General features: G+C 35.7%; 3 protein-coding genes across 3 annotated transcripts in view; 2 read left to right on the top strand and 1 right to left on the bottom strand.

Annotated features, from left to right (window-relative positions):
- The window catches only part of LOC105136174 (cellulose synthase A catalytic subunit 1 [UDP-forming]), a 7,352-nt gene extending 2,271 nt beyond the window's left edge, over nucleotides 1–5,081 (top strand). The window contains exons 4-14 of the mRNA XM_011041407.1: nucleotides 1–74; nucleotides 161–347; nucleotides 642–908; nucleotides 1,001–1,346; nucleotides 1,683–1,820; nucleotides 1,968–2,093; nucleotides 2,383–2,595; nucleotides 2,688–2,952; nucleotides 3,326–3,522; nucleotides 3,613–3,963; nucleotides 4,057–5,081. The exon at nucleotides 1–74 is cut by the window's left edge and continues 86 nt beyond it. Of these exons, the coding sequence (XP_011039709.1) occupies nucleotides 1–74; nucleotides 161–347; nucleotides 642–908; nucleotides 1,001–1,346; nucleotides 1,683–1,820; nucleotides 1,968–2,093; nucleotides 2,383–2,595; nucleotides 2,688–2,952; nucleotides 3,326–3,522; nucleotides 3,613–3,963; nucleotides 4,057–4,644 (2,752 nt within the window). The 3' untranslated portion in view covers nucleotides 4,645–5,081. The remainder of the gene's footprint in view (nucleotides 75–160; nucleotides 348–641; nucleotides 909–1,000; nucleotides 1,347–1,682; nucleotides 1,821–1,967; nucleotides 2,094–2,382; nucleotides 2,596–2,687; nucleotides 2,953–3,325; nucleotides 3,523–3,612; nucleotides 3,964–4,056) is intronic.
- Nucleotides 5,082–6,207: 1,126 nt separating this feature from the next.
- On the top strand, nucleotides 6,208–8,403 carry LOC105136173 (uncharacterized protein At2g34160-like). The gene is made up of 5 exons (XM_011041406.1): nucleotides 6,208–6,452; nucleotides 7,022–7,070; nucleotides 7,398–7,460; nucleotides 7,554–7,618; nucleotides 8,128–8,403. Exons 1-5 carry the CDS (start codon nucleotides 6,318–6,320, stop codon nucleotides 8,218–8,220), a joined length of 405 nt encoding a protein of 134 aa, XP_011039708.1. The 5' UTR covers nucleotides 6,208–6,317; the 3' UTR covers nucleotides 8,221–8,403.
- A 338-nt stretch (nucleotides 8,404–8,741) lies between these two features.
- On the bottom strand, nucleotides 8,742–12,570 carry LOC105136172 (adenine nucleotide transporter BT1, chloroplastic/mitochondrial-like). Its single transcript, XM_011041405.1, has 3 exons — nucleotides 11,609–12,570; nucleotides 9,564–9,725; nucleotides 8,742–9,480 (listed from the first exon to the last, which is right to left on the bottom strand). The coding sequence occupies exons 1-3, from the start codon at nucleotides 12,113–12,115 to the stop codon at nucleotides 9,007–9,009; spliced, it is 1,143 nt and encodes a 380-aa protein (XP_011039707.1). The 5' UTR covers nucleotides 12,116–12,570; the 3' UTR covers nucleotides 8,742–9,006.
- Nucleotides 12,571–14,622: the final 2,052 nt, after the last annotated feature.

The raw sequence follows: 14,622 nt of genomic DNA, 5'->3' as shown, positions 1-14,622 counted from the left end.
AACTACATCTGGTCCTTTGGGTACTGCTGAAAGGAATGTTAATTCATCCCCTTATATTGATCCAAGGCAGCCAGGTAGTCAAGCAGCCTCATTTTGAGTATTTATAATTCACTCTCTTGTGTGTATGGCTTTGAGTTCATCATGCTACCTATTGCTACAGTTCCTGTTAGAATTGTGGATCCGTCAAAGGACTTGAATTCTTATGGCCTTGGCAATGTTGACTGGAAGGAGAGGGTTGAAGGTTGGAAGCTTAAACAGGACAAAAATATCATGCAGATGACCAACAGATACCCTGAAGGAAAGGGGGACATAGAAGGCACTGGTTCAAATGGAGATGAACTGCAAATGTGAGTTCCCCTCTTCAAGATTTATCCTGCATCATTCCTTCCTCTGGAATCATATTACTTACAATCGCCCATGTTGAAGCATGGATTAGGTTTTGGATTCTATTAAAGCATGGACTAATCTTCTCATATGCACTCAATTAACCGTTTTGTATCTTCATTTCACTTTTATATTACTTACAATCGCCCATGTTGAAGAATGGATTAGGTTTCAGATTCTATTAAAAGCATGGGCTGATCTTCTCATATGCACTCAGTTAACCGTTTTGTACCTGCATTTCACTTTTTGTGTCACAGGGCTGATGATGCTCGACAACCTTTGAGCCGTGTAGTGCCCATTTCTTCATCTCACCTGACTCCTTATCGTGTTGTAATCATTCTGCGTCTTATTATTTTGGGATTCTTCTTACAATATCGTGTAACTCATCCAGTGAAAGATGCATATGGTTTGTGGTTGACATCTGTTATCTGTGAGGTTTGGTTTGCCTTGTCATGGCTTCTGGATCAGTTTCCAAAATGGATGCCTATCAATCGTGAGACCTACCTTGACAGGCTAGCATTAAGGTAAGTTAAATGCATTGCATCAGTAAATGGATTTTGGTTAAAGGAGTAATTTTTCTTGTTGCTTCACTAACTGCATTCTATATCTTTTGCAGATATGATCGTGATGGAGAACCATCACAGTTAGCTCCTATTGACATCTTTGTTAGTACAGTGGATCCCATGAAAGAACCTCCTATTGTAACAGCAAACACTGTGTTGTCCATTCTTGCTGTTGATTACCCTGTCGACAAAGTATCATGCTATGTTTCAGATGATGGTTCAGCTATGTTGACATTTGAAGCCCTTTCTGAAACTGCAGAGTTTGCAAGGAAGTGGGTGCCTTTCTGCAAGAAGCACAATATTGAGCCCAGGGCCCCCGAGTTTTATTTTTCCCAAAAGATTGATTATCTGAAGGACAAGATACAGCCTTCTTTTGTGAAAGAGCGCCGAGCAATGAAGGTGAGTCAAGAAGAAAAGCATGCCCTCTCTAACTTTTGTCTGTATTTCACATGGATTCAGTGGGTTCTAGTGTTCTTTTACTTGTTTTCAACACTATACATGCGATTGAGTATAATATGTGGCATTCTTTTCCTTGCTTTCAACGTTATACATGAGATTGAGTATAATATGTGGCATTCTTTTCCTTGCTTTCAACGTTATACATGAGATTGAGTATAATATGTGGCATTCTTTTCCTTGCTTTCAACGTTATACATGAGATTGAGTATAATATGTGGCATTCTTTTCCTTGCTTTCAACGTTATACATGAGATTGAGTATAGTTAAGTGTCACAGAGAGAATATGAAGAATTCAAGGTGCGGATCAATGCTCTTGTTGCCAAAGCTCAGAAGATGCCAGAAGAAGGTTGGACAATGCAGGATGGAACTCCGTGGCCTGGAAATAATCCCAGGGATCACCCAGGAATGATCCAGGTATTATAATCCTTCCTACATGTATTCATACTCACCATGCTTTTGTCCCCCCCCCCCCCCCCCCCCCCTTCCCTAGCCCCCGACTCCCTAGCCCCCCCCCCCCCCCCCGCCTACAATTTACCCTTTCTGGCATATGGTGGAGAGCAGGTGTTCTTAGGTCACAGTGGGGGGCTCGATACAGATGGAAATGAGCTACCTCGTCTTGTATATGTTTCTCGTGAAAAGAGACCTGGATTCCAGCATCACAAGAAAGCCGGAGCAATGAATGCACTGGTTTGCCATCTTAATCTCTTGTATAATTTGACCCCTTGTTCCAATTTCACAAATAACTGTTATTCATCACAGGTCATGGTACCATTTGAGTGCTGATTTTTTTGCGCAAATCAAAAAGCAGATGCTTATCTATCTTCTCTCTCCTCTTCTTTTTTCACTTAAATAAATGGAAGTTTGCATTTGAATGTACCATGTTTTGGTTCGAGATGATTGATTTTCAGGACTTAGAGCACCACAATTTGTGTGCTAAAATCAAAATGTCTCCTTTCTCGGTCTTTATGTTGTGTAGATTCGAGTTTCAGCTGTACTGACCAATGGTGCCTATCTTCTGAACGTCGATTGTGATCACTACTTCAATAACAGCAAAGCTCTAAAAGAAGCCATGTGTTTCATGATGGACCCTGCATATGGAAAGAAGACATGCTATGTACAGTTCCCACAACGTTTTGATGGCATTGACTTGCACGATCGATATGCCAATCGCAATATTGTTTTCTTTGATGTAAGTCAGTCGATTTATCATCAATCTAGAAAATATTCCTTTCTGTGCGATGTTGTATTGGATGGCTCATGTTTTGTCATTATATCTTGCAGATCAACTTGAAGGGTCTGGACGGCATCCAGGGGCCTGTGTATGTTGGAACTGGTTGCTGTTTCAACCGGCAAGCCCTGTATGGTTATGATCCAGTTTTGACAGAGGAAGATTTGGAACCAAACATTATTGTAAAGAGTTGTTGTGGCTCAAGAAAGAAGGGAAGGGGTGGTAATAAGAAGTATATTGACAAAAAGAGAGCAATGAAAAGAACCGAATCCACTGTCCCCATTTTCAATATGGAGGACATTGAGGAGGGTGTTGAAGGTTGGTTTCTGCTAGAAGTTGTTTTTTCTCACCTGTCCTTTTCAATTAATATCTTGTACTAGCACTGCATGTCAGTAGTTTAGTTTATGATGGAGCATGGTCAGTCCTCATTTATACTTGGTAACTAACATTTTGATTACCTTGAATTTTGTCATATACATTAATTATTTACAAAGCAATGTAAGTTTCATTAGACAATGCTAAGCTTATTCTTATATTTCATGCCATGGGGTAATGATAAACTACAGAACACCCAATTTCAGATTTATAATGATTTTGATTAAACTTGGTGGTGGAAACTACAAATGATTACAGAAAAGTTTACATGGCATGTGGCATGTATTCTTTTAACTGCATTCCTTCTCTTTTGCAGGATATGATGATGAGAGGTCACTGCTTATGTCGCAGAAGAGTTTAGAAAAGCGTTTTGGTCAGTCACCAGTTTTTATTGCAGCTACCTTCCAGGAACAGGGAGGCATTCCACCAACAACCAATCCTGCAACTCTTTTGAAAGAAGCTATCCATGTTATTAGCTGTGGATATGAAGACAAGACTGAATGGGGCAAAGAGGTCAGTCTTGCTTTATCATCAGTAGTAATTGCTTAATCTGATCAAGTTTTGTTTATTATATGTTAGCTCATTCTTTTTGTCATCTGCCAGATTGGATGGATCTATGGTTCTGTTACAGAAGATATTTTGACTGGGTTCAAGATGCATGCTCGTGGTTGGATATCAATCTATTGCATGCCTCCTCGCCCTGCATTTAAGGGCTCTGCTCCTATCAATCTTTCTGATCGTTTGAACCAGGTTCTTCGATGGGCCTTGGGATCTATTGAGATTTTACTGAGCAGGCATTGCCCCATATGGTATGGATACAATGGAAGATTAAAGCTTTTGGAGAGGCTAGCATATATTAATACCATCGTGTACCCTCTAACTTCTCTTCCACTCCTTGCGTACTGTGTACTTCCTGCTGTTTGCCTTGTCAGTGGAAAATTTATTATTCCTGAGGCAAGTGACAGTTTCATTTCTTTTGGTACAAGTTGATCGTACTATTCAGATCTTAATTAACAAACCAATAATTTTTCTACAATTTCTTTTCAGATAAGTAACTATGCCAGCATGTGGTTCATTCTGCTTTTCATCTCCATTTTTGCTACTGGAATACTTGAGCTTAGATGGAGTGGAGTTGGTATTGAAGACTGGTGGAGGAATGAACAATTCTGGGTCATCGGCGGTACATCAGCTCATTTCTTTGCCGTCTTTCAAGGACTTTTGAAGGTGCTTGCAGGTATTGATACCAACTTCACTGTCACTTCAAAGGCATCTGATGAAGATGGGGATTTTGCAGAGCTTTATGTGTTCAAATGGACATCTCTTCTCATCCCTCCTACCACAGTCATTTTACTAAACATGGTGGGTATTGTAGCTGGTGTATCCTATGCCATAAACAGTGGATACCAGTCATGGGGTCCTCTCTTTGGCAAGCTCTTCTTTGCTATTTGGGTCATTGCCCATTTGTATCCTTTCCTCAAGGGTTTGTTGGGTCGGCAAAATCGTACGCCAACAATTGTCATTGTCTGGTCTATTCTCCTTGCCTCCATTTTCTCCTTGCTATGGGTGCGCATTGACCCCTTCACCTCGGACTCCACAAAAGCTGTCGCAAATGGCCAATGTGGAATCAACTGCTAGATTGTCCTGGGATCATTTTGTCATGCCATCTCTTCTCAGAGCCTACCCTCATGTATATAACAAGAAATCAAGGTACTGAACGATGTCAATTAATTTATGAAGAAAGGGTTAACCTGAGAGATGTATTTCTTGGTTGGGAGGCACAGTGAAGGACATAAACACATCAGGAGAAAACCCTTTCATTATATCATCTTTGTTGTACCAAAAGGTGTTTCTATGCATCCCCACACGAGCAGGTGTTTCTGGACTAAGTTTGTTAATGCCATTGTTGTGCAGCTTTGTGGTGATCTTATTTTTTTGATAGAAGTTTATAGAAATATCCATCCATTGTCTAGAAGTACTCGGCTAAAAATTTCATTCCATGTGTAGGACTGCATATCATGGAATTTTAATTTATCACAGAACTCTCTGATTGCAAATCGGCTCTTGAATTTTAATCTACTGCTGAAGGAGTTCCAGATTGCATTTCATTTCCCTTACTGTATGTTTGAAATGTATGCTGGCTTTAAATAATTAATGATCCGTGACCTCCTAATTAGGAAATCTAATAATAGAAGATGCCAATCACCAGAGTCAGGATTGAAGTAAGCAACAAATGATGGATTAAACAGGATGATCTGTCATTTGAGTGTTCATGCCCTAATTGATGCCTACAAACCTTATCTTGGGTGGGATTATTAAAACATCTTAAATGGATTGAAGCAAGCAACATGCTGTTGTTTATGACTATGGTCTCAGACAGAATTTGGCAAACCTCTTTGAGTAAGTTTTGCTATCTGAAAATTTACGACACAACCTTATGTTGTTTGATCAACCTTTTCATTTCAGGATGAGTTTTGAATGTCAACTAGATTATTGGATTTAAATAAAATATAGTAGACTATATATTTTTTAAAAAATCATAAAAATATAGTGATCAATTTTTTAAGATGTTATAAAAACCTTATTCAAATTTAAATAAATATTATAAAACTCCTTTTTGTATTTAATTTTTTCTCTCCATATTTTTTAATCATTCCCTCGACATTAACATCAAAGGTGTTTTCAGTATAAAATCGAGTTTTTGTAATATTTTCAAACTTTCAAGTGGTTAGTATAATTTTATAATACATTAGAAGTTATTATAATTTATTAAATAAAACTATAAATCTAAATTTAATAATTAAATCTACATGAACATTTTGTCATTTTATTAAGTAACCCCATCTTTCATACACATATTCCTAGCATAAATTATATGGTGTTAAATAAGTAACTAATTACTAATATTTATTTCATAAATTTATTTTGAAGAGAGAAACAGGAGAACAAAAAATAACATATGAACCCAATAAAATTATGTTCACCGAGCTCAATTTGTTTTTTTTTGAAAAAAAAATTTCTCTCTCCTTTTCATTTTGTTTTCGGCCCGAATAGGACCTGGACCTGAAATAAAGCTCGATAAAGAATGGGCGGGCTTGGGGCTAACCTTGTGAAGAAAACGACACCGTATGATGCGAACACAATCCCGAACGAAAACCCCTAGTTAAGGCGGAGTAGAAACAGCAAATCTTCGGTGCCAAGGGTTTTTGACTATTTATAGACAAAAAGAGAGAGAGTGAGAGAGAGAGATTTGGGAAGAGAAAGTGAAATTAGGGTTTTTCTCTATCTAGAAAAAGAGTGTGTAAGCAGAAATGGAAGTAATCACGGAGGCTGTTAACAACTTAAACATAGCAGGAGCAACAACAGATTCAGCCAATAACAAGAAGAACCGAATCCAAGTTTCTAACACCAAAAAACCTCTTTTCTTCTACGTTAATCTCGCCAAGGTATTACCAAGCGCTCCCACTTTTCTATTTTCTAAATTAGTGTGTTTTTTTTTTCTTTCTATTTATTAGTTGTAGAGGAAACAAAATTCAGTTTTGTGTTTTTTTGGATGGTTTAATGAATTAATTAGATCTCTGTTGTTTTTCGTTGGGTTTGTTTAAGGTTTTTTAAATTATTTTTTTATGTTTTAACTGATTTGAGGGATTTGTTGCTATTATGGACATGGGTGGGTCCTGTTTTATTCTTTTGTCTTGGGTTTTTCTATTTAGGATTTTTTTTCTTGGCTCTGTTTTGTTTCTGGGGAAATTGTGGATGGGAAAATAAATGAAGGGAAGCTTGTGTATTAGTCCTTTTATTGCGTTAGAATTAGTTGTTTTTTTTATGAAAACATGGCTGGATCTTTTGATTTTGTTACTGATTCGTTTTCGTATGCTTAGTTTGGAGGAGGGTTTCGTAATTTTAGCTCGGTAGAGAGAAGGAAAATGGATTTTATCAACTGAAGAGGTGTGTGTATTTGTGTTTGTGATTTTGTTTAGCTGTTTAATGGTTGGTGATGGTTGAATTTTTGCAGAGGTACATGCAACAGCACAATGAAGTGGAGCTCTCTGCTCTTGGGATGGGTATAGTTTCTTTAGCTGTCATCTGAGGAGTGCATTTATTTATTTTTTACTATTCTGTTGAATTCCGTTTTAAGTGCTGATTTAGCAAACTGTGAGTTGGGGGAGTTTTTTCTTAACTTGGTTGGTTATAAATGGAGTCTGATATGACCACTCACTATTTAGTCACAAAAAATAAGATGGAATTGCAGCGCAATATAGTCATATTATGTTGCTCTCGTGTGAAATTTATAGTCACTGCTGCAATATAGTCAAACAAGTAGTTTAGTGTCATATTTATTGTTATTGGAGAGATTGTTGAATTTTATATTCACGTTGTTACATGTACAGCTATAGCCACTGTTGTTACCATTGCTGAGATCTTGAAGAACAATGGACTTGCTGTTGAGAAAAGTGAGATTTCTATTCTTTTCTTATTTTTTTCCCTTACTTTTTTAGCTGATGTTGAGAGCTTGATCACTTATTATGTGTTGTGTGTTTGTTCAGAGATAATGACTTCCACAGTTGACATGAGGGAAGAAACAGGAGGGCGTCCTGTTCCAAAAGCAAAGGTAAAGTATAACCTTTTGTTGGACCACCTGTCAGATATGCTGTTGGGAATACAATAGATAGAATCCTCTCAGATAAAGATTTCACCAACCTTCAATTTGGAATTGTATCTGCATTGCTCTCTTTGGAAAACCAGGGATTGTTAGCATCTATATATTTTACAAGCAACAACTCACTACATATAAGCATATACATTTCTAGGTTTGTTTTAGAAGATGGAGCACAGTCTAAACTTCAAATTAGAAGATAAGAGTATGCAATGTGAATAGGGTTTTGCCATATCTACTTTCATCAATTGCTATAGACGTCAGGGGATGTAGATCTAATTATCAGTCTAGAGACGTTGCGTATGGTTCAAATTGATTGAATCTGCACTGTTATGAGGCCTCCAGAGGGAACCCTCCTGTGTAGTATTGTACTGATGTGAGCAAGTTGCTCTTCATTCCTTGTCAATAACTAGTTGTTTTTTAGAGATTGAAAGACTTGACTATTCGGATTTGATCTCTTGCAGATTGAAATATTGCTAGGGAAGACAGAAAAGTTTGATGAGTTGATGGCTGCTGCTGCTGCAGAGGAAGCCGCGGAGGCAGAGGAGCAGAACTGAACTTGAAAGGATGAATTTAGCTTGTTCTCTTGAGTTCCTTTATTATGGACACCTGTAAACTGCCTATCTTAGATTGGAATTATTAAGTTTAGTAGCTGTGATGATATTTCTTCTAGGAGTTTTTGTAATAACACTGCATTTGCAAATTCAAATTTGTTTCCAAGTTATATCCCTGGTAGAGCACGAACCGGGTTTCTTGTACTAGCTGGCCATATTGGCACATCACATCTGGACATAAAAACGAGAAGCCCTTTCTACTTATTTTCATGGTCAAGTCGATGTTAAGTTTCTCTCACGAGTAAAAGAGAAGAACACCTTTAACTTGGTTTGGCCTGGCACTGTATGTCGCTGAATTCATGGTCAAATCCGGCACGGAATGCTTATTTCGAGGTCAATTAGATTGCATGTTTCCATTTCATTCCTCCAACGAGCCTACAAGGATGTGGAAAACTCAGAACTCACCTTGCCGCTCGCGTCTTTTTGTATAAAAGGGCGGGAATAGGTTCCTCCACCAAGAGTTCAGAGTGGCAATCCAATAAAATAACATTTTTCAAAATGCAAATGTCTGATCGATTTGGTAAAACCAGGGAAAAAAGGGTAAAAACAAAGGCGATGCATATTTCCTAACCTCCCAAAAAAGTTTGTGGGACTGTTTCCTAAACCAAAAATGAAAACCTCAACGGAGACAAAAACCCAAGATAAATTAACTTGGTATAAATAATAATTACTACTATCTCAATTTTCCCTTTTGCTTTGACAGAAAAACGCTCGAGTCATTTGCTCCTTTCATGCTTCTTCCTCATCCTCTACAAGTATCTTTTTGCATGCTTCATAGCACATGAAAGATATCCCAGCAGCAGGAACCAACTTCATGCAACTGGGTCCCAGCCCTTTATATAACCCCTGGATGCCTTCTTGTTCCAATATGCTAGCTAGGGCATGGATCACATTCTTGTATACTTGTCTTCCGCTGAGAGCTCCTACCTGCATGTGCTTGCGGGCGACTTCAAGAGGGAAAGTTGCGCTGCTTGATATGGCACCAGCAGCAGATCCGATTAGAAGAGTTTCAATGTTGCCAATCTTCTCTTGCTTAAGAATTTTTCGATAGGCTTTCCGTAAAGTGTCATATGCAAAGTAATTTGCTGCAGCATATGGAATAACTCCAATAAGGCTGGGGGCAAGACCTCTGTAGAGTTCTCCAGGGCCCTCTTCACGGAGAATTTTTAAGAATGCATCTGCTATACCATTATAAACACCTCTCTGCAAAATACATCAGACCCCATGAGATAAAGAACAGCATTCACACACAAGATTTCAGTTTCTGATTTGGGTTTTGCACACACCTGTATAGTTAATCGTGTCTTGACCAACTCAAGCGGGTATGTGCACAAAGTAGAGCTCACCCCAGCACATGCCCCGGCAATTAATGACGCAGGAATTGGAAGTTTTGGCTGCTCCCCAGGTGCAGGGGACAGCTTCTTGTTTACCGTATCATATGCAAAAAGCTACAGACACAGAAGCCAGTTACAAGCACAATTAGATACCTTGAACTGGGATGTTACTTTGAATATGCAGAAGTTGCATGGCTTATTTATCCTTCTCTAATTTAAAATAAAAGAGGACAAAAGAGACTGTAAAAGGCAAAGTTAATTAACAGAATGACTGGGATGTTACTTTGAATATGCAGAAGTTGCATGGCTTATTTATCCTTCTCTAATTTAAAATAAAAGGGGACAAAAGAGACTGTAAAAGGCAAAGTTAATTAACATAATGACGGTTCAGAGAGGGCTGATATCTATCAGTCACTTGTTTGAAGTCCATTCTTGAAAGCAGAAGGTTGTTAATTTCACAACTCAAGCAAAGATGCAGTAGATGACAAGATCAATCTTTGTTTACTAGGTGAGGTGCAATCCAAATGAAGAGCTTATGCCAGGCAAGTAAATGCTGGCATCTAGCTCACCCCTGTATTAGCATTCTAAATTTGTTAAAGCAGCTCAGGAATTTTTCTAAGGTGCAAAATATGTTAAAGAATAATATAAATTATATTCTAGGACCTCACCTAATAACTTAAGCTTTTGGGTTGAATTGGTTCTTTGTCATGTTATCAAAGTCTTAATGATCAATCAATCACGAGTTTGAATCTCACCATCCCCATTTATTTGATAAAAATTAAACAAAAGGTAACATGGACATGTGCAAGTTTCAAACCCAAAAGACTTTCACTTAAGGGGGTGTGTTAGAGAATAATCTAAATCATATCCTGGAACTTCACCTAATAACTTAAGCTTTTGGGTTAAATTGATTCTTTGTTAAGGTGCAAGATATCTACTCATCTGAAACAGAGATTAGTTTTCCTGCAATTATTTGGTAGCGTGCATAGTTGGACTGCGATCAGGTATAAGAGGCAGTCAAACAGGGGGAACCTAGCAATACTCATCCACTCAATTTTACCCTCATCCTAACATATGTGCATTAGTTGATGGCCCTTGAAGGTTTATAACACGCTTAACTCAAAGAAAATTAGATGCAACATCTTCCAAGCAAAAGAAATACAGAAGAACGAGCAGCCGAAGGCACTGAATGTAAGGTCAAAACCAGATAAAAACTGAAGGAAATGTACTATCGATAAGACCGAAACCAATCCAGCTAGTGCACAAGCAATGTGCTAGAGATAATTGAATAATTGCAAAAATATAGCCGCTTCTTTTAAGAAAAAGATGCAAGGTAGATTATTGTTATATAAGCAGGGAACCACCATTTGAAACATTTATATTCATCAAACCTATCGGTTTACAAATTCTTATTCATTGTGCATCTGTAATCTCAAAATCAGTTTTGATTCCACGTTACTATTTTCAATTTCATACTTGTATTAAAACTTTCATTCCAATTAAACTCTAAAAAACCTGAATTCTGAATTCACTGCAATAAAAAAAAAAAAAAGGTAGCTAATAAGCATTGACCATGGCCATTCATGCTTCAACCATATAACATCATCAAAACAATTCATAGCCGAACCAAAAAGTTATCAATGGTGAGGCAATTTGCAACCAGAATAAAGCAGAAAAACTGTGCAAACTAATCATCGATGTTGACAATCAGAAAAACATATAAACCATCAATGAACAAGAAAAAAACAAAATGGATGACATCAAGAAAACAGAAAGGAGAGAAAAACAATAAATGCCTACAGTGAGCACAACACTTCCTTCAGCCCCTCAATTACAAGACTGCAAAACACAAACCAGTCCATAAAAATTGCTAGCCATCAAATAATAAACAAAACCAATCAACTAAAACAACAAAACTCACATCAAACAATCAATTTGACCACAATACCATCTCTTTCACAGTGAATAAAACATAAACGAAAGAGAAACTTCATTACCTCAATGGCCTTGCTAGGCGCAACACGAATCACGTTAACCAAATTGCCTCTAAACAACCCTTTCCATCCATCAGTCTGAATTATATTATTAAAAACCTCATTGGTACTATGTCCACTACTCCCCACCATCAAATGAGTCCTAATAGTCTCCAATGGAGCCACTGTAGTCCTTGAAATAGCCCCAGCTATCCCTCCACTAATTAACCTTCTTAATGAAGGATTTTTTATCTTAATCTTCAATTTAAGCCCACCTTTCTTCTTCTTCTTCTTCAGAACCCCTTCCTCCTCTTGAAACCCAACAAATGACAAGTACTTAACACACAAATCATTGTATAGAGACTTTAGGCTGCCGTTGTCCCCCATACCCATTTGATTAACACTTGCAAAAAGACCTCCTGCGGGGAGATATTGCACATCTTCAAAGCTATTCCATTGAGACCCCAGACCGGAAATCCAGAGAAACCCATCTCTATTATCATCAAACAGCTGGTTTCCTCCCCTAGCCATGAATCAAAACCTTGTAAATTACTTTTTTTATGCTTTAATGAACACCCGAACGTACAAAACCGGACGTTTTAGACAGGAAAAGATTGGATTTTGAGCAAATGGGCACCTAACAAATCCATTTTTAATAATAGGTGTAAGGAAAAATTGCAAAAAAAAACAAAAAAAAAAGAATTGAGACTTTTTTTATTGAAGAAACCAAGAGAGAGAGAGGTGACAGTGAAAACAAGAAAAGGGAAAGGCAAGATCTTTGAGCAAGAAGAAAGCTACTAATGTAACTAGAAAGAGAGAGAGGAGGGGTTGGTGAATCTCTCTCCTTCTCTTTCTTCGCTTCCCTCTCTATAACGTTTGTTTTATTTATATAATATAGAGTAGGGGTTTTCAAGGTGGAGTAGAGTTAGGTTTTTGTGTTGTTGGCAAAGGGTAGGGATGGGGAAGGCTGTTGTCATAGCGAGTTTCTTCCTATTCAAAGATTTTGTCCTTTTTTTTCTTCTTTTACGTTTACTTGTGTATTTTGGTAATTTGGCTTCGTCATTTATGGGCTATTTTGCAAATTTCTGAGGATATTTACTTTGAGCCATTCAAATATTTTGTTCTTTATTCAATCAATTTTTTTTTATTTTAACCTGGTAAATTATATAATAGTAATAATAAAAATATTGAACATGACTAGACGCGCTGCAACTAAAAAATTAATTATATATTTTTGTGGTTCAAAAATATTTTTATAAAAACATTATTTTTTTAGTTAATTATTTTTAGTTTTTTTAGATAATTTTCATATATCAGTATTAAAAATATATTTTAAAAAATAAAACTATATTATTTGAATATACTTTTAAGCAGTAAATATTTTGAAAAATAATTTTATGTCAAATGAACTTTTAAAGTTTCTTCTAGGTTGTTTAAAGTATGTTTTAATTATATCATTTTAAATATTTATTTGTAGATTGAGATAAAACTCTTTTCCCATCATATTTTAAATACTCCATTCATTTTTATATATATATAATTTAATGTTGTTCCATCAAATTCAATAACAAATATAATTAGCACATGAGCTAGTCTACTGTTAATTATTTAATTTTTTTTTATTGTTTCAGGGGGTAAAGGATAAAGATATTTATGGTGACAAGATATATTTTCTTGTATTTTTTATTTTAGAATTATTTTAAATATCAATTTATTTTTTTAATTAAATATTTTTTTTTGAATTTAAAAAAATTTTATTTTTCAGAAACTTAATTTATAGGTTTAGATAAACTAATAAAACCCCTGCTATCCTAAATTTTTATAAAAAATATATATTCTAACTTAAAACTTATTATATAAATTTTAAATTTTTTATCATCACATCATGTCTATCGAGAACGTTGAACACACACACTCATATATATATATATATATATATATATATACATATAAAACACAAGAATTATTATATAAACACAGGACAAGTACGCAAGAGTAACCTTTTGGCTTCCACTAACATGCATATTTGAATTAGAGAGCCTGACTTACAGGTTAGAGCTGCATTTTTTTTTGTGTTTATTGAATTAGTTTCGAGTAAAACAATGAAGAAAAACAATTGATTTAATTCAGACCAGCCCTTTATATATATTAACATGTACAATCCAACTTGCTTAGCTTTCTCTGCTCAAAAACAATTATAAATGATGAAGAACAAAGGGTCTGGTGTTCATATATGAAAGAAAAAGGGGGGCCCATTTAAAGATTTGTCAGGACCTCAAAAGGGTCCATTGAACTTGTTCGTACCAATACAATATATAAATATTTATTTTCAAAATCCACAGCATAAACTACAAGGCAATGCGGCCCTGCTGGCTCCAGCAACCTGCAACTACCTTCTTTCTTTTTTCCTTGTTCGAGGAATTGTTTTGAGATCCGGATAAATTAATTGGGTTGATTCAGATTCAATTAATCCCAGTTTAGGTTTTAAAAAAACTAAATTAAGCTTGGTTATAAATCTAAATTCATTTGGTCAACTCGAGTTTGAGATGGCAAGAATCGGTTATACTTTGATCTATTAATTTTTATATTGGGTTATTTTTAAAATAATATTGTTTAAATTATTTAGTAACATGTTTACAATTTTAATAAAAAAATTAATGTTAAAATTATTTTTATTTAATATCAATTTATTTCTTTTTATTTTTTTTTAAAATAAGATAATAGTTATAAGAGTAAAGTAGAAAATAGAATAAATTGAATTTTATTTTGTTTAAACATGTAAATTTAATTTATCCATCAATGAGATTCAAATTAATTATTATAATTAAATTAAATTATAATAAAAAATTAATTTCAAACCACCTATAAAAAAAGTTTAAATTACCCACCATTCCAAATCACGATTCAAACCTTGCCCGGAGTTAGGTCGAGGCATTTAAATCAGAGTTTAGAGAAATTACTTTTCCATAATAATAATTAAAAAAAAATAAAACTGGGCTGGTCAGCTTTTTAGTTTAAAATCTTTGAGATAAGCAGAG

The sequence above is a fragment of the Populus euphratica genome, unplaced genomic scaffold (assembly GCF_000495115.2).
Source record: "Populus euphratica unplaced genomic scaffold, PopEup_1.0 scaffold51.1, whole genome shotgun sequence".
Taxonomy (NCBI): Eukaryota; Viridiplantae; Streptophyta; class Magnoliopsida; order Malpighiales; family Salicaceae; genus Populus; species Populus euphratica.
This window is presented reverse-complemented; position numbering and strand designations above follow the sequence as displayed.